Source organism: Aotus nancymaae, unplaced genomic scaffold, assembly GCF_030222135.1.
Source record: "Aotus nancymaae isolate 86718 unplaced genomic scaffold, 86718_ANA_hifiasm-v0.15.2.pri h1tg000011l, whole genome shotgun sequence".
NCBI classification, from domain to species: domain Eukaryota; kingdom Metazoa; phylum Chordata; class Mammalia; order Primates; family Aotidae; genus Aotus; species Aotus nancymaae.
The window spans coordinates 76,987,007-77,013,444 of NW_026988422.1; the positions used below are offsets into that span (position 1 = coordinate 76,987,007).

Sequence of the window (26,438 nt, forward strand, 5' to 3'; positions counted from 1 at the left end):
CAGGGATGAAATTGGTGCAAGGTGGTGCAAGCCCCTGATTCTGCCTTTTAGGGAGGCTAAAGAAGAGAGAGGCATGTGTGGGTTTGTTGACTTGCGAACTCAGGGCAGGTTTGAGCCTTCCTGATGCATGGTCAGCCTTCCTGTCCAGAGGAAAAGTGTAGAGTGGGAATGAGAAGGGTAGGAGGAGAGAATGTCTCCTCCTCTCTTTCCTCTCCTCTACTGGGGATGCCAGAGAAGAAATTTCTAAAGACAGGAGTGGAAAGAGTTTAGAAAGAGAAGCTAGTCAGAGAGACAGCCAGGTTTATGGAAGAATGCTGTGTAATCCTGTGTCACTAAAGGCTGTTCTTTTCTCAAGAAGCGGAGATCCAGGATTACAGTGGAAAACAAGAAAAACAGATACATCTTTTTTTGACACTCAATTGCCTTGGCGTTTGGTTTTATGTGATTGCCTGCAAGACCACACTTTTAATCCTGTCCTTCAATAAGCATTTGTTATGTACCCAATGAAACAGAAAACGTAAGATCATTCTTTAACACTCCTTCTTCTCTAATAGACCTAAAGAGTTCATCGAGTGTGTCTCCCACATCCGGCTGTTGTCGTGGCTGCTGCTGGGTTCCCTCACTCACAATGCAGTGTGCCCAAATGCCTCCTCTCCCTGCCTGCCCATCCCTCTGGATGCAGGCTCCCATATTGCAGACCATCTTATTGTTATCCTGATTGGATTTCCAGAGCAATCAAAGGTAAGTGATTTCTGCAAGATTAAGACCATATGTATCACAATTGCTAATGGAAACCTTATCAGCCAATTATGTTTCTTCTGAGAAGAAAATGCATCTTATCACTTGCCCTCCTGTGGATGTTAGAAACACAACTTTGTGCTAATGTCTCATTTAAAGTTGTTTAGATTCCCAGACTGTCTTTCCCCCGTCCCCAAATTGTTTTTTGGGTTACTTTTATGAAGATAAATTATGGAGACAAGGAAGAGTTGGCTTCCCAAGCTTTTCTGTCTCAAAATAATGAAGAGAAATAAAAGGCTAGAAATATAATCAAAATTCTGTGATCAGTTTTTAAAACCAAAAACAAAATGGAGGAAGATTTATTCTCTATCTAATTCTTCATGTACCATCTTTTCAACTCAAGTCTCTAGAGATACAAGAAAATACAAAATGAAAACAAGAAGGCCAGTTGGGAACTCACTAAAGCACGCATCGGCATGACCTACACAGGGGAACTTTGTAAAATTGCAGAGACAGATGATGTGCTAAAGGGAAGAAAGTAAACCCAAGGCAGGCACCCATCCTGAGCCCATCCAGGCAAACCAGACACGTTGGTACTAATCAGCCCCGAGGAGCCAGGGGACCTTCACAGAGCCTAGGCAAGTTCTGGGAGGTCACAGTGGCCCTAGGGACAGCTCGGGTTTGGGACAGGGCAAGCTGACGATGTGATAAGATAGCGCACCCATCCCAGTGATCTGAATGATGTTCGCAAAAGGAATTAGACAGTCAATTCCTAATATTTCAACTCAGATCTGGGTTTGATTCCTAACTACGGTACTTGTGATTTTGTGAGCTTGACAAATGTATCTAACCTCTCTGCTTTTCAGATTTTCATCTGTAAAATAGATGAGGGGATGGTTGGGGAGCGGTGGCGGTGATCTAGGAAAAGCCTTTGGTGCCATCTCTGGCGCGTTGTAGGTGCTCTCTCCACGTGCTTTCCACTAGGAGGAGGATCTCTAGGAGGATCTCTGCTGCTGCTGCTGATTCTGAAGTCTGGGCAGTGTGTTCATATATAGCACCTCCTTTACTCCCCCTCTTTGAAGAGGCTACTATTATCCCCATTTGACAGATGAGGAGACATCCTAAGATGGCAGAATGATTATTCTCCCTAATCTAGTTTAGGGATGGGAATGTCAGTTTCATTAAAGGGCAAGGGGGTGGGTAGGTTTCTTCAGCAGATTAAGGTGCCTTCTCTTCAAAAATATGCTTTGTTCTCTGAGCACACTCCCACTGGGGGAGAAGAGAGCAGACTGTCTTAAGATGATGAATCACGACTTTGTAACTCTGAGATAATGCCTTTGTGCTTCGACTATGCTCCCTGGCAAGACCGAAGCCATGCGAGGAAGGCTCCGTGGAGGGCCACAGCCTGCTGGGATGCAATGCACAGATGCCATCTTCTTCCTTTCCAGACCTCCGTGCTGCACATGTGCTCCCTCTTCCACGCGTTCATCTTTGCTCAGCTCTGGACAGTGTACTGTGAGCAAAGTGCCGTTGCTACAAATCTCCAAAATCAGAATGAATTCAGCTTCACGGCGATACTGACAGCACTAGAATTTTGGAGTAGGGTGACACCAAGCATCCTTCAGCTAATGGCCCATAACAAAGTGGTGAGTTCACGGACAAGTTTTCCTTCTGAGATGGACTCTCAAAATGTCCACACCACTCCCAGTCCTCACACTCCCTGTTATCACAGATCTCAGTTGTGAGGTTGTATAAATGGATCGGGGATTTGTTACCTTAGAAGCTGGATGTTCTGCTTGTATAAGCATTTTGATTAAAAACAAAATGAACAATAGTTCAAGAGATCTATTGTACCTCATGGTGACTACAGTTAATAACAATATATTGTATTGAAAGTTGCTGAGAGAAATTTCAAATGTTCTCACCACAAAAAATAAGTGTGTAAGGTAATACACATGTTAAATAGCTTGATTTAGCTATTTTATGATGAGTGTGTACATATATGTATATATATACTTTTATATTGATATATGAATATAAAAAAGCAAACAAATACAGTTATTAATATTAAAAATAAGTTTTATTTTTTTCTGCCTAACAGCAAATGAATGTTGTATGAAATTTCTGCCTTTAAGGGTTGTTTGATGTTATAATGTCAGAGGCTTAGGAGTGAGATTCATATTATTTGGGGATTTCAAAGCAATTTGGAAGAAGCTTAGCCAATTAGGTTATCTATTTGTGGTGGTTTAAGAGTAGACTGACCACTGGTGTTCATTCCACTCTGGGCTCAAAGCCTGAAAAGAGCCTTACCTTTGTGAGTTGCCTTATAAGGACCTATGCTCCCCAGTCTTCAAATCCAGTTCTATTGAATGTAGGTGGCTTACTAAGAGAGGGGCTGCTCCAGAGCTCATTCGAAAATGTCTGGGGTATGGCTAGCCTAAGCCCACTTCATTGAACCGGCATGGAGTATTCCTCCTGGAGTCAAGGTTGGAGGATGTATGGAAGGAATGTACAAGGGAATCCTTTGGTTCTGACTCCTGTATTGGAGGAGGACTCTCAGCTGGGAAAGCTGCAACCAATATCTTGGTTATGGGGACACCATCAGTAGAGTTCTTGTCTGTGAGGAGCAGGGGACCTGGAGGGACACCATAATGATGATATCAGTGTATCCGAAACCCAACTCTTCACTGCCCTCAAAAGGCAGTCAGGAAATATTTTTTTAATTGATTGAATAATAGTCTAAGAAAGGTTTTCTTTTGGTTCTTAATTAGAAAGGGGATTGTATATTTCCTTTAGTGAATCACTTTGTTCTTTAGAGATGCAGAAGATACAGGCAATTTTATGTGTAGAGAGATGTTTTAGTTCAATTTAAAGGAAGTTTATGTAAAAATCTTAGAGTGTGAATAGTTTTGACTGCTATGGAAAATAATTACATTTACTGGATCACAGATTCTGGGACTAATGAAGAATTTGGAGATCAAACAGTCTGTTCTGTTATTTCACAGACAACAAAACTGAGGCCTTAAACTTAAGCTAACTTAAGCTAGAGATTAAAAATTTTCCTTCTATCATTCGTTTTTTGATACCAAGAAATACCTCTCCTTCAAATCACTGCAAATTCATGTCAAATTTGTTGCACATGAATTTTATGCAAATTATATTACAAAAGAATTTAAATTAATTTCATTCTGAAAATGTTGTTAAACCATATAAGCCAGTCTGGTAAATTGTTTAAAATTCAGCCTTAGGCATTTCTGATGAGGGACATCACCTCTACTGTCCTTTGAGCTGTCATAATCATGGCTGCCTTGTCCCACAGAAAATAAAGCCTCAGAGGCAGATCTGCAGTAAATTAAATGGTTATTGCAGATGAAGATGCTGTGTAGAAAGGATCAAGATAGAGAAAGGGACTTAATCCAAAGAGTTCTGTAGTTAGAAATGAAGGAAGCAGAAGCCATTTATCCCCTGGTGTGAGTCAGTGCAGTGCAGATTAGTGAGATCAATACCTAACTTCCATTGGCAGTCCTGAGTTGAATGAGGAAGGCATGAAAATTACCAAGCCTCTGGAGCTTTTTAAAATTCTGTTTCTGGTTTGAAGTTTCAGAGGTGAATGAACACCACTGAATGACTCCTATGGTCATTACGCAGAAAGACCTCTTGGGCACAGGACATCGGTCTTCTGTGGCTACAAACAAGTTTGCAAAGTTTCTATATCACTGGCAATGGAATTAACTTTCATGTTTGTTGTTTCAGATGGTAGAAATGGTGTGTCTCCATGTGATTAGTTTAATGGAGGCATTGCAAGAATGCAATTCAACTATTTTTGTCAAGGTAGGAAAACCTATGATTTTTATAGACCATTTCTTACTGCTAAAAACAAGTGTGGATTTATGTTGAAGGTACTTTCTGAAGAGAATTTAGTTTTAACATTCAGAGTTGGGGCTGGAGAATTCAGGCTCCCATAACAACCCTTTACAAAAGGGTTATTGTGTTAATTTTGCTCTTGGTCTCCACTGTGACCAACTTCACCTGGGTTAAATACATCAGACAAGGCCAGGCATGGTGGCTCATGCCCATAGTCCCAACATTTTGGGAGGCTGAGGCAGGAGGATTGCTTGAGCTCAGAAGTTTAAGACCAGCCTGGGCAACATAATGAGACCTTGTCTCTACAAAAAAAAAAAAAAAAAAAAGACTGTGATTTTATGTAACACAAGAGCTTAAAATATTACTGGGGAATATTGATGTGAAAATAAATCCCCTTACCTTGCAAAAGATATCCAGAAAACCAAGGAAAATAGTTTGTAATTGTCTGACTTGGTATCTGGCACTTTCTCTAAGATAAATTAATTTAGTTTCAAATAATATTATTTTAAATCATCATCATATGGGGTACAAAATTAATTCAAGCCTTTGTCATCTACCCTCCCTGCGTATTGTCCTCTCATCAGAAACAGACTAGTGTGATACAAAAATGAAAGAGTAGAGAACTTGGTTTCCCATTTTGCTTGTCTTTCTGCCTCCCCTCTTTTTCCTTCCTTCCTATCATTCCACCTCTTTGTTTCTCTGTTCCTTCTTCCTCTTCTTGTATCTCTTGTATTTCCTTATCTTTCACTTCTGTCTTTTATTGTCTTGGCCACCGTTACCACCATCACCACCCACCAGGGGGCATCAGTTTGGGACCTTATAACTTGCTATTTCATTCCTTGATTAACTCCACTCTTCAACAAAGAACATTTGTCACATTCACTAACACTATGCTGAAGAAAAGCAGCCCATTTTCAGGGAAAACTCGACTATTACCAGAACAGCACAAGATCATTGGTTCTAATGGGTTAGATATATCATATCTAGCTTGATATAGCAAAAGTCAACACTTGGAGTGCAGTGGTGCAATAATGTACATATGGTAAATGGTACATATTTAAAACACACAGTTTGGTACGTCTTGACTTACATTATGTCATGCACCACAATCAAGGTAATGAACATATCCATCACCTCCAAAAGTTTTTTCAGGCTGGGCTTGGTTGTTCATGCTTGTAATCTCAATACTTTGGGAGGCTGAGGTGGGCAGATCACTCCAGGTAAGGAGTTTGAGACCAGCCTGGGTAACATGGTGAAACCACTTCTCTACTAAAAATACAAAAATTAGCCAGATGTGGTGGCACATGCCTGTAATCCCAGCTACGCAGGAGGCTGAGGCCGGATAATTCCTTGAACCCGGGAGGTGGAGGTTTCAATGAGCCGAGATTTTGCCACTGCACTCGAGCCTGGGAAACAGGACGAGACTCTGTCTCAAAAAAAAAAAAAAAGCAAACAAAAAAAAATTATTTTCATACCTCTTTATAATCCTTCTGTTAGGTTACTCATCTCCTGTCCCCAGTTGCACTTTCTAGGATTTTCTTTAATGGATTCATGTAGTATATACATCTTTTAAACCTTCTTTCACTTGTAATAATTATATTGAGATTAATCCATATTGTTGCATGTATTAGTGGATCATTACTTTTTATTTCAGAGTAGTAGTCCATTGTATGAATATACCAAATTTTGCTTATCCATTTATCAGTTAATTGACATCTAGGGTGTTTCCAGTTTGGGGCTTTTAAAAATAAATCTGCTATGAAGGTTCATGAAGATGTCTTTGTATACATATATGCTTTCATGTATGTTGGGCAAATACCTGGGAGTAGAATGTCTGGGCCATATAACAGGTGTATATTTCCCCTTTAAAAAATTGTTTGCCGAAGTGTTTTCCAAAGCTGTTGTGCCCTGTTACACCCAGTATATGAACAGTGTAAGAGCAGTCTAGTTCCTCCACATCTTTTTCAACACTTAGCATAGTTAATCTTTAAGATTAATTATTCTAAGAGTTGTGTACTGGTATCTTGTGATTTTAAGTAGCATTTTCCTGTTTGCTAATGGCATTAAGCATCTTTTCATGTACTTGTTTGCTGTCCATATATCTGCTTGGTGAAATATCTGTTAAAATTATTTGCCCATTTTTTATTGGGTTGGGTTTTTTCCTGATTACTGAAGTTTGAGATACAAGTCCTTTATCAGCTTGTGATTTGCAAAGATTTTTCTCTGTGGTTTGTCTTTGGAATTCTTAATTTTGATGAAGTAACATTTACCAATTTTTTTTTCTTTTATGAATCATGCTTTTGATGTTGTGTTTTAAAAAAATCTTTGCCTAATCCAAAAATCATAAAGAGTTTTATTTGTGTTTTATTCTAAGTGTTATCTATTTTTTCACTTGGGTGTTAGTTTATGTCTGTGATCTATTTTGAGTTAACCTTTGTATATGGTGTGAGGTGTGGATTGAGGTACCTTTTATGCATATGGATAGTCAGTTATTCCAGCATCATTGTTAAAAATAGTAACCTTTCTCCATCAAATTGTCTTTGCACTTTTGTCAAAAAGTGAGTAACTATACAGTCCTATTTCTGGCTTCTTGATTCTGCCCCATTGATCTCTGTTTTTTTTTTTGTTGTTGTTGAGACGGAGTCCTACTCTGCCGCCCAGGCTGGAGTGCAGTGGCACAATCTTGGCTCACTACAACCGCTGCCTCCCAGGTTCAAGTGATTCTTCTGCCTCAGCCTCCTGAATATCTGGGATTATAGGCATCCAGCACCTTGCCTGGCTAATTTTTGCACTTTTAATAGAGATGAGGTTTCACCATGTTGGCCGGGGTGGTCTCAAAGTCCTGACCTCAGGTGATCCATCCACCTTGACCTCCCAAAGTGCTGGTATTACAGGCATGAACCACTGCACCCACCAGATCTCTGTCTAGTTTTATAACACACTGTATTACTATAGCTTTTTAATATTCCTTAAATTCAGGTAGCATCAGTCCTCTAAATTCATTCATCTTTTTCAAAGTTGTTTGGCTATTCTATGTCCTTTGCATTTCTAGATAAATTTTAAAATTGGTTTGTCAATTTCTATAAAAAGATTGTTGGGGGCTGGACACAGTGGCTCATGCCTCTAATCTCAGTGCTTTGAAAGGGCGAGGAGGGAGGATTGCTTGGAATCAGGAGTTTAAGACCAGCCTGGGCAGCATGGCAGCATATTGAAACCATGTCACTACCCATCCCCAACTAAAATTTTTTAAGTTAGCTGGGGATGGCAGCACATGCCTATAGTTCTAGCTACTTGGGAGGCTGAGGTGGTATAATCCCTTGAGCCCAGGAGGTTGAGGCTGTATTGAGCCATGATTGCACCACTGCACTCCAGTCTGATGAGCAAGATCCTGCCTCAAATAAAAAGAAAAAAAGGGTTGGGAATTATATTGGGATTGCATTGGTTTAGTTTTTTACATTTAAATTTCTGATTGTTCATTGCTGTTATTTAAGAATACAACTTATTTTTCTCTTGTTCTATGCTACAACCTGTTAAACCCATTTATTAGTTTTAGTAGATTTTTTTGTAGATTTTATCAGATTTTCTACATGGATAATAATTTCATATACAAATAAGGTCATTTTTTTCTCTTCCTCTTCAATCTTTGTGCTTTTTATTTCTTCTTATTTCATTGCTCTGGATAGAACTTCCAGTACAAGTTAAATAGAAATGGTGCAAGAAGGAAACTGCCTTGGTCGTGATCCTAGGAAGAGAGCATTCAGCCTTTCATTATCCAATATAAATGTTAGCTGTTAGTTTCTCATCAATAACCTTTATCAGATTGAGTAAGGTTCTCTTCTGTTCCTAGTCTGCCATGAATTTTTGTCAGGAATGGACACTGGATTTGTCAAATGATTTTTCTACATCCTTTAAGATGGTCTTAGGACTTTTCTTTTTAACTGTATACTTGGTGAGTTTTGCTGATTGATTTTTGAGTGATAAACCACTTGTATTCCTGAGACAAACCATACTTGGCCATGATGAATGATCCTTTTTATATCTTGGTGAATTCAGTTTGCTAACTTGTTAAAATATTTTTGCATTGATGTTCATGAGGGATACTGAACTGCAATTTTCTTTTTTTGTAATGACTATATTTGGATTTGATTTGATATCAGGGCAAATATTAGGGATTTGGTACCGGGGCCTCAGAATGAGTTGGGAAGTATTCCTTTTCTGTTTTCTGAAAAAGTTTGTGTGGAATTGATACTATTTTTTCCTTAAATATTTAGCAGAATTCACCAGTGGAGCCACTTAGGCCTAGAATATTCTTTGCAGAAGGGTTTTAAACTACAGATTTAATTTAAAAAATAGATATAGGGTTATTCAAGTTATCTGTTTATTTTTCAGTGCACTTCAGTAGTATGTGTCTTTCAAAGAATTTGTCAATTTCATTGACATAGTTAATTTTATTGGCATTAAGTTGTTTATAACATGCCCTTATTTTTTTTAAAAAATATTTGTAGGATCAATAGTTATGCACCTCTTTAAGTCATCATATTTCTGGTTTTCTGGGTAGGGAGCGCTCACTCTGTTGCCCAGGCTGGAGTGCGGTTGTATGACCATGGCTCACTGCAGCCTTGAACTCCTGAACTCAAGTGATCCTGTTGCCTCAGTCTCTTAAGTAGCTGGAACTATAGGCACATGCCACAGTGCCTGGCTAATGATTTATTACTTCTCTATTTTTTTTTTTTCCTTATCTGTCTGGATAGAGATTTATCAATTTTAGTAAGCTTTTTGTTTTACACACACAAAAACACACACACTTCTTGTTTGTTTTCATTGATTTATCTCTCTTGGTTTTCTGTCATTGATTTGCTCTTTATTATTTTCTTATTTCTGATTACTTTAGATTTAATTTGCTCTTTTTCTAGTTTCTTAAAGTTGAAGTGGAGCTCATTGATTTGAGACTTTTCTAATATAAGTGATTAGTGCTATAAATTTTCCTCTAAGCACTGGTTTAGCTGCATCCTACAATTTGGTATGTTGTGCTCTCATTTTCATTCTGTTCAAAATACTTTCTGACTTCTCTTTTGCTTTCTTTCTGGCATTGATTATTTAGAACTATATTGTTTTGCTTCCAAATATTTAAGGATTTCCAGAGGTTTTTCTGTTATGGATTTGGAATTCTAACATGATCAGAGAATATACTTTATATAATTTGACTCATTTTAAATTGTTGAGACTTGCTTTATAGCCCAGAATACTGTGTATCTTAGTAAATGCTCTGTGTGTACTAGAAAAGAATGTGGCTTCTGCTGTTGTTGCTTGGAGTTTGCTATGTAAGTTAGTTCAAACTTGTTGATTGTATTGCTCAAGTCTTCTATGTTCTTCTTGTTATGCCTGTTAACTTATTCTATCACTTATTGAAAAAGGAGTTTTGAAATATCTCTCAACATGGATTTATTTTTGCTTAATGTATTATGAAGCTCTGTTATTAGGCTTATACATGTTTACGATTGCTGTATTTTCTAAATGAATTGAAATTATGAAATGTCATCTTTGCTAATATTTTTAGTTTAGTTGTTTTGTTTTGCTTTTGCAATGGAGTCTCTCTGTTGCCCAGGCTAGAGTGCAGTGGGGGCAATCTTGGCTTGCTGCAACCTCTGCCTCCCAGGTTCAAGCGATTCTCATACTTTAGTCTCCTGAGTAGCTGGGACCACTGGCACCTGCCACCATGCTCAGCTAATTTTTGTATTTTCAGTACAGAAGGGTTTTCACCACTTTGGCCAAGCTGGTCTTGAACTCCTGACCTCAAGGGATCCGCCCACCTTGGCCTTCAAAAGTGCTAGGATGACAGGTGTGAACCACTCTGCCTGGCCTGAAAAAACTTTGGGAGGTGATAGATATGTTCTTTATCTCAATTGTGGTACATGGCATAATGTAAGTCAAGACTTAACAAACTGCATTTTAAATATGTACCATTTACCATATGTCCATTATTTCACCACTGCATTCCAGTAGTTTTGACAGTCCAGCTTTCTTTTGACTAATGTTAGGATGGTACATATTTTTTTTTCATCCTTTTACTTTTAACCTGTCTGTCTTTGTATTTAAACTGCATTTCTTATAGTCAGCATAAAGTTGGATGTTGCTTTAAAAAAATCCAATCTGACAATCTCTTCCTTTTGACTGGGGTTTTTAGATCATTTTCATTTAATGTGTTTTGTGATATTGTTGGGTTTAAATCTATTATCTTACTGCTTGTTTTCTGTATTTCACATCTGTTCTTTGTCTCCTGTTCTCTCTTTTTGTGCTTTCTTTTGGATTAAGGTTTTCATGATTAAATTTTGGATATAATTGCCTTTTCTTTGTCTAATTAAGATAAACTGAGATGGCAACTAAAGTCATTAACTTGAGAACTTCCTTCCTTTCAAACATCAGCATTTAGTGCTCTAAATTTCCTTTCAAGTACTGTTTTAGCTGCTTTCCCCCAGATTTTGATATATTCTCATTTCCATTCAGATCAGAATGTTAATTTCCAGTTTGGTTTCTTCTTTGACCCATAAGTTATTTAGAAGTGTGTTTTTTAATGATCTCATTAGCTATATGTCTTTGTTGTTGTGTTAGTGGTTGATTTAGTGTTTATAGTATACATTTTTAACTGATCACAATCTGCCTTCAAGGAATATTATACCACCTCATGTATTGTATAAGAACTGTACAATAATATACCTCCATTTCCTACCCCCTTACTTTGTGCTATTATTGTCATACATTTTACTTCTATATATTTTATAAAGCAAGCCATACATTATTATTTTTGCTTTAAACAGTTGATTATCTTTTAAAGAGATGTCAAACAAGTTTTATATTTGCTATTACTGCCATATTTATATTTGTCATTTTTAGTGCTCTTCATTTCATTCCATAGATCTAAACATTCATCTTTTATCTTTCCTTCTGCCCAAAGGATTTTCTGTAAAGTCTCCTGTGCATGTAAACTGGTGATTAATTATTTTAGCTTTTGTATGTCTTAGAAGCTTTATTTTGCTTTCATTTTTGAAAGAAAATTTCACTGGATATTGAATTCTAGATGGACAGTTTCAAAGTTTTTCTTTTTTCCTCAATATTTTAAAGATATTGCTCCTCCATGGTCTTTTTGTTTACATTGTTTCCAAAGTTTTTTTTTTTTCAATATTTTAAAGATATTACTCCTCCATGGTCTTTTTGTTTACATTGTTTCCAACAAGATATCTGTCATTCTTATGTTTTTTGTCTTTTTTCTTTGACTGCTTTGAAGATTTTGTCATTGCCACTGTGGTTAAGCAATTTGTTGATACTATGCCTTGGTAGAATTTTCTTCATATTTCTGGTGCTTGGATTTGGTGAGCTTCTTGAATCTTTGCATTTATAGTTTTCATTAGATTGAAAAAGTATCAGCCATTGTTTCTTTAAATATTGTATTCAGTGCCTCTACTCAACATGCTCAATCTTTCTTCTGCCTGCTTGACCATATTGAATATAGTTATCATAACCGTTTTACTGCCCTTTTCTACTAGTCCTGTTATCTGTGTTTTGTTTTTTTTTTTGAGGTGGAGTCTTGCTCTGTTGCCAGGCTAGAGTGCAGTGGCGCCATCGTGGCTCACTGCAACCTCTGCCTCTCGGGTTCAAGCAATTCTCCTGCCTCAGCTTCCTGAGTAGCTGGGACTACAGGCGTGCACCACAACACCCAGCTAATTTTTGTATTTTTTAGTAGAGTCGAGATTTCACCGTGTTGGCCAGGATGATGTTGATATCTATCTTGACCTCGTGATCCACCCACATCAGCCTCCCAAAGTGCTGGGGTTACAGGTGTGAGCCACTGCACCTGGCCATCTGTGTCATTTTTGTTTTATTCCCTGTTGATGGATTTTTCTCCTTATGTGTGTGTCACTTTTTGGTTTGTTTGTTTCTTACCATGGCTAGTAATTTTTTATTGTATTCTTGACATTGTGACTTTGACTTTCTTGGGTGATGAGTATTTTTTGTATTCATGTAAGATACTCTTAAGCTGTATTCTGTGACATAGTTACATAACTTACAAATATTTTTATCCTTCTGAGACTAACATTTCATCTTTGTTAGGTGTTGATCAGAGCAGCAATTTTTCTAGGGCACGTAGTTCTTCACTGCTGCTGCTGTATACCACTATCCTTATCAGTACTCTCATGATGTTCTATGAGTTACACGATTTTTCCACTCTCACTAATAGGAACACAAAATGTTCTTGGCTCCATGTAATCACCAGGGGTTTTTTTTCTTGCAATATTTTTTTTTTCTCCAGTATTGGGTAGTTTTTATAACTTGCATATACTGGCCAGCACTCAGCTGGAGACTCAGAGGGACCGCTTTCCAGATCTTTGAAGCTGTCTTTCTCTGCAACTCTCTCCTGTTCAGTACTCTACCTTGCAAACTGTAGTCACTTTGACCTCCCAGGGCTCCTGGCTACCTCTCCTCACTCAGGAAGACTGCCAGGCGTTCCTGCTCCCTGTGCTACTACCTGAAAGCTGTCTCTAGGCAGTGAGCTGGAATATCTTCAGGGCTCACCTGGTTTGTTTCTTTTCCCTCAGTGATCTCTGTTCTGCATTTCTTGATGACCAGTATCTGAAAACCATTGTTTCATATAGTTTGTCTGGATTTTTAGTTGTTCTGGGCAGGAGGGTAAATCTGGTCTTTGTTACTCCATCTTGGCTGAAAGAGAAAGTTTCTCCACCAATTTTAATTTTGAGGGCTGGAATAAGCAGGACTGAAATGAATATGCAGGGTATGAGGGCCTGGCTTCTGCTTTTCTAAGCTTGTTTTTCATGACCCTTCTTCCAACCAAGCACTTGTTCTGTAGCAGTAACCAAGATATGAAGGAGTGTAGCACTTTTATTTTTGTGAAAAATAACCTATTTTTTAAATGTCCTTCAGTCTTCAGGATATTGTTTCTGGAGAAGGAAAAAAAACAACAACCAACTTTACTCCATTATAACATTACAGAGCCCAAAATAAATTACATCTAATTCTTACTGACAGTTCTGTAGGAGCCACTAGCAAAAGAGAATGAAAATGAAAGTTATTCAATAAGTCAAATTAACATTCCTGAAATAGGATGATGGCTGCGTTATATCATGTCATCAATAATGATGAGCTTTAACCTGATGGCTTTAGTCACATGATTTGCAAATCAGAAACCTGAAGGTCCCTTGCAGGTATATTTTAGAATTCCATGGTCATAGATTACATATATAATAAAAACCCTTTTAGACCAACATTACTGTTCCCCTTGCTTGCTTCACATGGACCCTTAGCCCTAGTGGCAGCACTGGGAAAGATGTCCACCCAGGGCCAGGGTACTCTGAACTCCCTTGCTCCTACCCTTCCCAAGTCCCTCAGAATTCTTAATAGGAGGTTAGTTTGGGTGTTTCCCAAATATTGAGAGGCCCAAGCCCCTCAGAATTCTTAAAAGGAAATTAGTTTGGGTATTTCCCAAATATCAAGAGGTGTATGGGCCACTTCCATATGAAATAGTCAAAGGTCAACAAAGTCTATAACATCAGGACCCCCCAGGGCTTGCTTTTTGCTGTGCAGAAATTATAGGGGGAGACAGTTAGAATAGATAAATACTTTTTTTCCATTCAGAATGTCTAGAGGAGCCAGTCCTATTAAGGGCCAGATGGCACAGCCTTATCTGGTACCAACCTTTGTAATCCCACAGTTTTGTTATGAGGGTTGGGGGGCAGGGGCAGGCATGGAGAGGGTGGCATTTTCTGATATTTTCAGCTTTAGTCTCATTACATTTTCTGATACACACTATACTCCATTTCTAAACACGGTATTCATGTTAGAGACCAACTATTAGCTAGCTGCAACAGAAACACTATGTTTAGGAGTAAATGTAAATAGAAGTCAAATTAGTGAACTGTATACATCAACAAAATGTTAAAAGTCAAACAACAGCCAGATTTATTTGGGAATAAAAACAGGGAGATAAATGCAGCTTATCACTTCCCCAAGTTTATTTTAAAGCAAATGTGATGAATTCAATGAAACCAGCAGCTTATAGCTATGGCTGACTTTGAACTCTGAGGTTATTTACATGTTGTCCCCCCTAAAAGGCTCTCCTTCTTCTTTGGTTTTGTTCATTCCATCACTGTCCCCCAGTTTGCCCAGGTTAGAAACCTCTGCCTATTTGACCTTTTCCTTACTTGGAAGAGCAGACTCATCCTCAGATGCTCATGGGTTGTCTCTGCAGGCGGAATCCTTCCCCATCCCCAGAAACTGTCCCTAGTCTTCTCTGGACCATTGAGGCAGCCTCCACAGTGGCTCTTGCCTCCATTCTCTGCCTCCTTCTTCACCCTAATCTGTAGGCTGCTGCCACAGAGCACGGTTCCTCTCATCGTGAATGGAGCATCCCCTCTTTAGAAGTTGTATTGAATTTGGAATAAAATTCAGATCACCTGATTTGGCAGTTAGGGCCATCTGGTGGGCTAAGGGTGTGAGGGCCTGGCTTCGGCTTTTCTAAACTTGTTTTTTATGACCCTTTTCTAAGAGCTCACATATCAGCATCACATGACTCTCTCCTGTCCCTGATTTTCTGCACACTCCCACCAATGAGCTTTGCCTATTCCTTCTCTCTGCTTCCTGGAATGCCTTGTACTGGCTTCCCAGGACTACCAAGGTATTACAGTCTGGGTGGTTCAACCTGTAGAAATGTATTCCCTCAAAGTTCAGGAGACAAGAAGACTGAGACGAAGGTGTCAGCAGGGTTGGTTTGGGGGATTGGAGAGAGAATTTGTTCCAGACCTCTCTCATGGCTTCTGGTGGTTTGCTGGAAGTCTTTGGTGTTCCTTGGCTTGCAGGTCTCTGTCTTCATCTTCACATAGCATGCTTTCTGTGTGTTTGTATGTATGTGTTCAAACTCTCCTTTTTATAAGGACACCAGTTGTATTGGATTAGGGGCTCACTCTACTCCAGTATGAGCCCGTCTCAACTAATTTACATCTTCAACAATCCCGTTTCCAAATAAGGTTACATTCTGATGCAGTTCAGATCAGGACCTCGATATAGATTTTAACAGGATACAATTCAATCCATGACAACACTATTCCTTTATTTGAGTGGAGGGTTGGAAGGAATATGGAGTGAAATGATGTGATGCGTATTGGTATATTAAAGATCTGAGAAGTACTGAAATAAAGACCATTTCCAAACGTATTGGATCGTAGTCCCCCTCCACCATTTAAAAGCTCTCCAAATTACAGTTCCATGGAACACGCGTTGAGAAGTGCCATATTCTGTCTTTGACTTCTGGATTTACAAGGCCATGAATATTTACTTAGATTCTAGAGGACTGAAACATGGCAAAGAGACCAAAGCAGAGAGAAGGAGCAGCTTCTGGAGGTCCTTGAGCCAGGGCACCCTGTGACCTCCTGCCAGGAAGGACCACATCAGGGGGGTGAGGGCCCATCAGAGAGTCAGCAGAGGGCCAGGGGTCCCCAGCAGGGACTTCCACTTGGCTGTGTGTGCTCACATGCTCTGCAGACACCCGGCCCAGTCTCGTGTCTCCCACCTTCCAGATCATAGCCAGGCATCTCCAGGGGTGGTCTCTCTCACTCACGGAAGTGTTCCAACCACTGACCAGAGATATTTTCTTAATGACTACAGGCAAATAGAGTCACCATGCCACTCAGACACTCAGTTCTAAGGATCCTGTGGAGGAAATTCTATTTCAAGAAAGTGAGGATTTAATTAAATAAATGCACATTTAATTTCCTGCGCTTGGTAGCTTTCGAGAGACAATCAGTCATTTACTCTAAAGTGTGTGTCTCAGGCGCTCATGGGGCGCTTATTAACCTCCAAATGCCACTGGCTCAGCAGGGTTTGGCCTCAGAAAGACATTTTGCTGATAACAGGTAGCGATGTAGCAGGGCCCACATCCGAGCGTGGTGCGAACGGGATTCAGTGTGGCCTGTTTTCCCTTGCAATGAGTGAAGCTTTGTGGGAGAATAGAGAACAATAGTAATGAAGCTTTTGTCTTTCTCCATACAGCTGATACCTATGTGGTTGCCAATGATTCAGTCAAATATAAAGGTAAGTCACCCCCTGGGCTGACTGGAAGCTCGGTTTCCTGCAGAGAATGTGGAATATTCCTAGAGTTGTTGAGGCTCCCTTTACCATGGAGAAGGATGAATTCACCCTGCTTCTGGCCTTAGAGGGCTGATAATGCAGGAGACCTGTGGGCCAGGTAAGGGCCCTGCAGGCAGAGGGTGGCGGCAGGAGCCATTGTCCTATAGCTTGAGATTGGTGAGGATGCAGGTGGAGGAGGCCATCCCAGGGTCTGAGCAAGCCTCCACCCACTGATGAGAGTACAGGCCAAGACCGGGTGCAGTGGCTCCTGCCTGTAATCTCAGCACTTTGAGAGGCCAAGGTGGGAGAACTGCTTGAGGCCAGGAGTTGGAGACCAGCCTGGGCAACATAGTGAGACCCTATCTCTACAAAAGAATAAAAATTTAACCGAGTACGGTGGCATGCACTGTGGTCCTAGCTACTTAGGAGGCTGAGGTGGGAGGATCACTTGCAAGCCCGGGAGTTGTGAGCTGTGATCCTGCCACCGCACTCCAGCTTGGACAACAGAGCAAGAACCTGTCTCTATTTTATAAAAAGAAATCAAAGAAATAGAAGTTGGAAATGAAAAAATAAACTGTCACTATTTGCAGATAACAAGATCCTGTATATATAAACAGAGCAAGACCCTGTCTCAAAAAAAGAAAAAGAATAGAATACGACCCCTTTGAGGATACCCAGGCATATTCGATGATATTTCTTAGTTGCTAAAATTGATTTTCTATCATGGAAAGAATTCTGTTATGAAAGGACAACATTGAATAAATGATAGGATTGAGCAACAAGGAACCTACTGCCTCATTTTATATATGAAGAAATTTAGAACCAAAAGGAAGAGTGTCTTGGTCAGGGCCCCACAGCTTGGATGGGAGCTCCTGCCTGAATGTATTTCCCAGCCCCAGGCTTTGCCTTGAGTGGCGCTTTGTCACTGTAGGGGCAAACATACGCTGTGACTAGCAGACAGAGTTACTGGGCTTGACTTAAGATGGCAAAGCCAGTCACCTGCTCCATCCAAACCGGGTCCTGTCTGTAGCACTAAGAGTGTTGGGGGAGGGGAGGAAAAGCTGGAAAATTTTTTGCTGGATTTCTTCTCTGAGCTGGGGAGGAATGCTAGTGGAAAGAAAGCAGTGTGAAGTCAAGGTACCCAGACACCAAAAGAGAGAGATGCAGCTGTCAACAGTGACTGCAGCCTTTGGGTCCGATTACAGCCTTGGTGTGATTTGTGGCCACTGTCAGGGGCAGGGGCCTGGCTGAAAACTCCCTCTCGGTACTAGTGTTTTTCTATGAAAAGTGAGTTTCTTGGACTCTCAGCTTGAAGCATTTTAAATTACCTCTCTTACCCCTTTCCCGGTTTTATGGCAATCTGTGGCGATTTTACATTGCCCATAGTGCCAGGAGGAGGCCGACAGAACTCCCTAAGAAGCTTGGAGAAAGAAGAGAAGCTATCATCCTAGCTTCTTCATGTGCCAAGTTCTGTTCTGAACACTCTTTTAGCTCATTTGTCCTACACAAACCCCCTAAATGTCACTATCCCCACTTTACCCATGAAAAAACCCAAACACAGACCAAAAAACCTTGTTCCCAAAGTTGCCCATAGAGGAGCGAGGCTTTGAACCCAGGGAGCCTGGCAGCAGAGCCTGGGCACTTCACCATCACCCCAGGTCCATGTTGTTAATAGTTCCTTGGGGCCAAGTTCATGTGTTAGCCCAGCGCTGGTGTGGCAGCTTTATGTTTTCATTGCAGTGAGTCTGTCAAGATGGGCATGTCATTATTCTGATGGGTTTGGGCTAGGATGACTCTGGAAACATGGTGCGGGCCGGGCACGGTGACTCACGCCTGTAATCCTAGCACTTTGGGAGGCTGAGGTGGGCAGATCGCAAGGTCAGGCAATCAAGACCCTCCTGGCTAACACGGTGAAACCCCATCTCCACTAAAAATACAAAAAATTAGCTGGGCGTGGTGGTGCGCACCTGTAATCCCAGCTACTCAGGAGGCTGAGCCAGGAGAATTGATTGAACCCAAGAGGTGGAGGTTGCAGTGAACCGAGATTGCACCATTGCACTCCAGCCTGGGCGACAGAGCGGTCTCAAAAAAAGAAAAAGAGAAAGAAACACGGTGCAATCCCCTGCCCTGGGCACTGGCAGAGTTGAGAGTGTGCCTTCTTCAGTCCCCACAACTCTTGAGCCAAGCCCGAGTTCTGCTTGCAAGAAGCTGCCTGGGTTGATGCTCCCTGGGTCACCCGTGAATGATAGAAAGAAATAAACTAAATCCTCTTGCCCTTTCTTGACAGCACTTATCCGCGGGACTCCAGCTTCGCCTCCAGGCTATTCAGAACCATGTGAACCACCACAGCCTAAGGACGCTGCCCGGCTCGGGCCAGAGCAGTGCTGGCCTGGCAGCCCTCCGCAAGTGGCTGCAATGCACTCAGTTCAAAATGGCCCAGGTGGAGATCCAGTCCTCGGAAGCAGCCTCTCAATTTTATCCTCTATGAGTGGACTCCTCGGCGCTCAGTGTCAACACTCTGGTTTAGCAATAATGGGTTTAAAAACAAACAATTTGATCCAAGCAGGTGGGGAACATATTGGTACTGTACATTCTCTTTCTAGTTTAGTAAAAGATGTGCAAAGGCCAGAGAGGGCCGAAAATGAAGCTTTCTTGCTACACATATTTCTGATGACTCCTTGGGCTATCTGATTAAGTGTTTCCTTACATTATTTTTTAAAAACCAAATCATTTTTCTTTAACTAACTTCTATTTTTTTTAAGAAAAATAAATAGACTGGTGGGTACTCACAGAAAAGTTGTATACGTCCCCCTGTTGCTATTTTTGATGATAGAGAATAAATAGGGTTTTTGAAACCTTTGTAGTGTTTTTTCTTAAAATCCACTCTTGGCAATGCAATAAAAAAACCCGTCACCATAAGCCAGTGACACCTGACTGAAGCTTTTTGTCATTATCCTGGGAACAGTGGCAGCTTGCGAGGAACATTACAAAGTGCACTTAGAAATTAGGTGGTTAAACTGTGCCAATTGTTTTCGTTGTTTTATACTATCATTTTCCAAAACTGTCCAGTAAGTTTGATTCTTTTTAAAACTAGTTTTTCAACTCATTCGTTCTAGGCTGTACTCTCTTGTAAGCTTTATGATAACCACTTTAGTTTTGTGAATAATAAATTTTATTCTTTTGTTAATACTTGTATACAACTTAATTGCAAACTGTAGCTTGCACACTGGACCGGATGCGTCCCTCACTGGCACAGCGCCCTGCACCTGGAGTGATGTTTCATAAAACGGAATTTTAATAGTGTAAGAACACCAGATTTATCCGCACCTATACCTAGCATTTGACTGTGCATTCCAAATGAAATTTCTCCTCCTTATCCCTGTAATGCACTGACTAACAGAAGACTTACTACACATTTAAGCTGTATATTAACATGCTATTAAATGCATTTTTTATTATCTTTGTGAGCCTGGGGTTTTTTAAAACCAGTTTCTAGAGCTAGAGTTTAGTTCCTGACAAACATTCCTTCTAAAGATCTGCAGCTTCTAACTTCTCTTCAAAGTGAAATTATGAAGAAGAAGAAAAGGCTTTCTTTCAGGCATTTGGTACGAGGAATACACAGTTTGTTGGAAGTCTACCTCTAGGAAGGACTCTGGGGGCAAAAGGCATTTTTTTCTTTAATTTTTTTAATTAAGAGGCTTCCCTTTTCTTCTGGGAGCTCTGATATCTTAGTGCTTCTCAGAGGAAAACAAGCCCTCTGATGTTTAATTGTTCATAAGAATTCTAGAAAGACAGATGGATCTTCAAATCTTCATCTTATACAAATTCCAGGGGACCGTTCAGGCTCAGTGTGGAGAGTCCAGAAGTGATTGTTCTTTGTATCTGACCAACAAACTCTTCTGAAAGGCCTCTCCCTGGTCAGAGCTCTACTCTGTCCTGGTCACGTGGGGCTGTGCTTCTGTGAACATTTGTCTTATAGTCAAGCTGTGCATGTATTTCTCTCACTTGTAAACGGTGACAGCTTGGAGCATATGTGCTACCTCTGTCTCCCCGTGGTTTGGCACACAGTACGTGTTTAACTAATGTCTATCGAATGGAATGGATTCAGTTAAGCAAAAGGCCTTTCTTGAGCTCCTCACAGGCACCATGAACTTTGCATGTGACGTTCTCTTTTTTTGCATTGGTTCCTGGAGGAGGAGGAGGCTCTGGCTGCTTTCCCTGTGAGGAGTTTTATTGACATCCTCATCTGGGCTCAGCTGCAGGCCTGGCTCTTGGCTAGTCCTGAGCCCACCCTGCCCCAGGCAGCCAGGATCTTGGTGGCCCCATCCTACCAGTAGACAAGGTCTGAAGTTACCCACATCTTCTACTCCCCCTCCCTCTTCTTTGCCCAGTTCTCTGAATGGACTTTTGCCTTAACTTTGCATTTGCATCTTCCCTGAGCTGCAGACGAACCCTTAACGTGGCACTCTTGACTGGGCCCCCATTTAATGCTTCAGACTGTCTGGACCTGTTTCCTTGACCTAGAGTCTTGGTCCCACCCGGGCAAATCTCTCTCCTTGCTCTTGAGAACCAGGACCCTTTTCCCTGCCGACCTGACCCAAATGCTGTCCCTGCTGGCACCCTGCCACTTCACTGGCTGATAGAAACAGTGAGCTTCCCCAGCCTATGCTGCACTGCCCCTCGCCAGTGTCCTCTTCTTGGCAACCTTACGTCCACCCTCCAAAGAGTCGGGCTCAGGCACTTTGAAGACAAAAGGAAGAGAGGGACTTATGGAAGTTTAGCAAGATTGGCACTAATAAGTAGAGGAGAAGCCATTCGCCTAAGGCAGGAGTCAGCACACCTCAGCCCACAGGTCCAGTAGAGCCCACGGCCTGTTTCGCAAAGTTTTAGTGGAAACAATCACACTTGCCATTTGCATATTGTATAGGGCAGCTTTTGTGCTACAGCGGTAGACAGATTGCGACAGAAACTGTATGGCTCAGAAAGCCTAAAATAGTTATCATCTGGCCCTTTATAGAAAAAGTGTGCTGGCCTCTGACCTATGTAAAAGCTCCCGAAAGGCACCGAGCTGGAGCCAGCCCTTCCGTGGATATATTTTCCTTACCACCTCAGGGACACGGGGATTTCCATATTAGTGTTTCTTCTTCTGTAAAATGAGGACAGTGACACACATTTTACCTCAGAGGGTTGTTGAGATGATGAAGGAATGCAAGAAAAGAGCTTAGGGCGACACGTGGCACATGGTAAGCACTTGTTCAAAGGTGCCGATTATTCCTTTGATTCTTATGTTTAAGCCTGGAGAAGTATAGAGCTACTCGCCCAAGGTCATGCAGCTAGTAAGGGGCAGAGCCAGGACTTAACTCAGGCTGTCTGACCCCCAGTCGCTGCCCATATGAACTTCTGCCACCGCACACATCAGCCGCAGGCGACAGCCACAGATGCAGAGCAGAGGGCGGAGAGATCTCAGCAGAATTTACCTGATCCAGATTCGGCCAGCACACTAATCACTGGCTTGGAGAAGGGCCACAGTACAGACTCAGTTTTCCTTTTTGCATAGCACCCTACTGGTTTCAGTGTGTGAACAAAACATAGTGAGACTCCCAAGGGTGAAATAAGTCCCACTCTCCAAATGTGTAGATTCTGTTCCCAATGATTTTTCACAATGGGCATGCCTCTGATAAGTTGGGTGACCTTGGACAAGTTATTAAACCTCCCCGAACCTCTGTGTTTCCTTCTCTGTAAAATGGTGCTGTCTGCCCATCTTCCTGGGGTGATGGAAAACGCAAATGGATAGAGAACTGTGACGGTACTTGGGAAAGTGTGCGGGAATCTGTCGACCTCTGGGAAGACTTGCTGCCTCTGCAAGAGCACACAGACGGACAGCTCACAGCTGCAGGCTCCTTTGGTTTTATTCTTCAGCCAGTGCCGCAGAATCGAAACCTACAATATCCAGGAGAGCCCAAACACGGCAGTAGCCAAGAGCATCCAGTCTCCATTGTGTACCATCTCTTAGCAAGCATGTAATTCAGCCTGATATTGGGATGTTTCCAGCAAATCGCTTCCCGAAGAGTCTCATCGGAGGCCCAGTGGTTGCAGAAGCTTCGTCTCTGTTTCCAAGCTACAAAAGGCCAAATAAGACTGGATTGGATCAGAGAAGATGCGTCCTCTCATCTCTTTCATGAGCTGGGCCTCTGGCTTTAATTGGACATGCAGATCCTTTATTATACTTCTTTAATAGAACTGATTGGCAAATATGTATATTGGGAAAATTGGGTGTTTTGACAGTAATGGTGGAACGTTCTTCAGAAGGATGAAGGGAGTGGTTGGAACCCAATGGAATAGCACCAAACCGTGTTTTTATGGAATTTGAACCCTTCGGGAGATGGCTAATGTGTTATTAGTAAAAAACAGGCCAGTCCTTCACTGACAGGAATGAGTGGTGAGCCTCAGGTGAAGGGGATTCAACAGACACAATCATAGCTACCATTTATTGAGCATCTACTAGATATGAAGCATTCTACATACATTATTTTTACTCCTTAGCCCCTTCCCCTGTGTGAGATAAGCCTTATTATTATCCCCACTTTGCAGGTGAGGCAACTGAGGCCCACTGGTTAAGTGCCTTATCCAAGATCGTGCAGCTGGAGAGAGTAGCGTTAGGACTGAAGGCGGTCTGCCTCCAACGCACGGCCTCGCTCGGTACATGTTCATTTCTACTCCCTGTTACTGGGGTCTAGGCTGCTTTGGCTAAAATGTGCCAGAAGCATGGGGTAGAGAAATCTGAGGTGGTTTTGTTTTGTTTTTTAAGGTGGCTCAATCTTATTGGCATCTCGGTTTATCACTTCATCTGACATAGGTGTTTTCCCCCTTGCTTTGGGAATTCATGTACATGCAAAAAAAAAAAAGTTTGGATTACAAATTAAATCACATTTAGTTTCCCACTTAATATAGTAGTTTTAGGAGAAAAAATAATTATGAGTAGAAGATTGTCATGGTAGGGCTGGGCATGATGGCTTATGCCTGTAATCCCAGCACTTTGCGAAGCTTAGGCAAGCAGATCACCTGAGGTCATGAGTTCAAGACCAGTCTGGCCAACATGGTGAAACACCATCTAGGCAAAAATTACAAAAATTAGCCAGGCATGGTGGCACATGCCTATAGTCCCAGCTACTCGGGAGGCTGAGGTGCAAGAATCACTTGAACCCAGGAGGCGGAGGTTGCAGTGAGCCGAGATCTTGCCACTGCACTCCAGCCTGGGCAACAGAGTGAGACTCCGTCTCAAAAAAAAAGATGTGATAATAAACTCTGTTAGAGTCGGGGCCTATTGAGAGTTTACCCAGCCGTAAGGAAATGTGCCCCAACTTACTTATAATCATAGAGACCACATAAGAGGACTTGTCACATACAGCAATTTTGATAGCGTAACCTCAGTTAATCTTCGCAACAATGGTATGAGGTAGACACTTCTATTATTAACCCCATATTAGAAATGAGGAAAGGGAGGCCATGGAGAGACTAAACAGTTGCAGGAATCACTCAGTAAGAGATAGAGCAAAATTTGAATCTGACTATTTCTGCCTCCAAAGCCCAGGTTTGATCTATTACATATTACCAATGGTTAAATGATAGGGAGTCCCCTGTTACACTTCTGACCTCCAAGGTAACCGAGAGTCATTTAGATCACAAGTTACCAACTGACAGCCTGCTGGCTGGCCCTGGCCCAGAGCATATTTTCTGTGCTGAACTTGAATTTCTAATTTCTTCTTTCGGGCTGGATACCACCAGTGATGCATGCAGGCTCCCGCTTTGCTCAGTTCCTGCCACTGACCTCAGCCTCGGAAACAAGAACAACCCACCAGGCGGTGGGCAGAAATCCTGCCGCCTCTGGGCTGGTTTATACGGCCTGGTGTGCTTCATTCATTCACCTGTCTGGCTCTGCAGGCCTGTGGTTTTGCTCTCTGCTTTAGATTGGCTCTCCCATTTCATGGGCCAAGTGGGGTGGGATGTACCCAGCGTCACTCAGCCGTGCTCTCTGCCCCATGTGGCCCTTCCTTTCCCTGACATCACTCCTCTGCCCCCACCTGCCCCTTCATATGCCAACCGTCAGTCCTGACCCTGTTTCAGGCCAGGGCTGTTCTCTCCAGCCCACGACTGTACTGGAGTTTTCTCACTCTGAGAAACTGAGGTCAGGTGGGTGGGGCAAGGTGAGCTCCTGGCACCAGCTTTTCCCTGCAGGGTGCACAGGACCTTTGTGGAAGTCACAAATTTGGCTGTTTTGGGAACAAAGAGCTGGCTTTTTAATTATGCAGCCCAGACAGGCTCCCCGCAGGTGGTTGGAGAAGGGAGCTTCCTAGGGCTGCCTGGCAGACGCCCTGATTTCCGCTCCTTGAAGTGGCCACTTGGAGAAGAAAGGAACCAGCAAGTAATCAAGTAACAAGGACAGAAACACTCTCCAGGTGAGGACGATCACTCTGCCCAGCGGGGGTGCAGGGTGAGGGGGGCTCTGTGGATAGTGGGCTGTGCCCAGGGCCTCCAACTTGCAGTGCGGAAGCTGGGCTCCCATGCCGGGCTCAGGTCGGGGAGGCAGGTGGAGGAGAACCCAGACAGGGCTTTGCAGCCATGGCGGTTCTCAGGGTTGGAGTCTGGACTTTCTTGCTAACTTGCTCTCTGACCACAGGCAGGTCATTTGAGCTCAGTAAGCCTCGGTTTCATCAACTGCAAAATGGAAATGATAATTCCCCTCTCCTGTAAAGAGTAAAGGAAATGATGTCTGTCACACACCTGGCACAGAGCGGGAATCCCAAACAAGAATGGGAGCTAGCCTTGATGAGGCACACCGTACTCCACACGTGCCTGGCTCTGTTAGACGCCTTGCAGTCACACAGCCGTTTATTCTTCAAACTGTAATGCCATGTGACAGCTGGTGTTTTGCTGAAACGAAATCACAGCTTGCAATGGGCATTTGGCTCCCATTCTTCTGAGCGTGGTGCTCCCACGCTGCTGGCTTCGTGTGGTGACTCACGGCTCCCCCACATTTCTGTGTTTGAATGAGCAACCGGGAAATCCTCCTCCATATGGCGCAGTCTGTCAGCATTTGGACTTCGCACAGTGTGAGCGCATGATTGGGCTTGGAATGGAGATAATATTTTGAAAATAATAAATGGATATGTTCTTTATTCTTCTCTAGGAAACCACGTGCCCCTGTCTAGTTCCATGGATTTCGTGGGGTGGGAGGAGGTTAGGATGCAGGGAATGTTGTGGCAGACAAGATGAGGAAGCGGACAGATCATCTCTTCAGGACCGCAAAGGATCGTCAGCAAAAGAAAAAGGGAGACAAAGTCGGGGGGTGCTGGGAGCCCAGGTGGCTGTGTCTTCACCTTCTCTCTTAGGGATAAGGATGTTGTAGAGATGCCCAGTTGAAAAAGCCCCAGGGAGCCCGCCCTGGAAGATGGTGGCACATAAACCTCAAAGAGAAGCATCCACAGCCCTCCCTGAACCAGGTGAGTGCACAGAGCTCAGAAGTCCCCATGGGTGACCAGGAACTGAGACTACAGGAATATGTGCAGAGGTGGCAGCCTGGACACCTGCAGCTGGAATGGTGGGGGCTGCCGGTCACCCTTCTCCTAGAAAGGCCCAGGCACAGCCCCACAGTCACCTGTCCAGGAAGCAGCCCAGGCCAACCCCTCTGCAGCAAAGACCAGTGA

General features: G+C 42.3%; 1 protein-coding gene across 15 annotated transcripts in view; it reads left to right on the forward strand.

The window, feature by feature from the left end:
- UNC79 (unc-79 homolog, NALCN channel complex subunit) overlaps nucleotides 1–19,589 on the forward strand; it is a 272,118-nt gene extending 252,529 nt beyond the window's left edge. For all 15 annotated transcript variants that reach the window (XM_064375185.1, XM_064375187.1, XM_021675722.2 and 12 more), the window contains 5 exons: nucleotides 555–741; nucleotides 2,187–2,384; nucleotides 4,492–4,569; nucleotides 16,657–16,698; nucleotides 19,022–19,589. In XM_064375185.1, coding sequence (XP_064231255.1) covers nucleotides 555–741; nucleotides 2,187–2,384; nucleotides 4,492–4,569; nucleotides 16,657–16,698; nucleotides 19,022–19,222 — 706 coding nt within the window. In that variant the 3' untranslated portion in view covers nucleotides 19,223–19,589. The remainder of the gene's footprint in view (nucleotides 1–554; nucleotides 742–2,186; nucleotides 2,385–4,491; nucleotides 4,570–16,656; nucleotides 16,699–19,021) is intronic.
- Nucleotides 19,590–26,438: the final 6,849 nt, after the last annotated feature.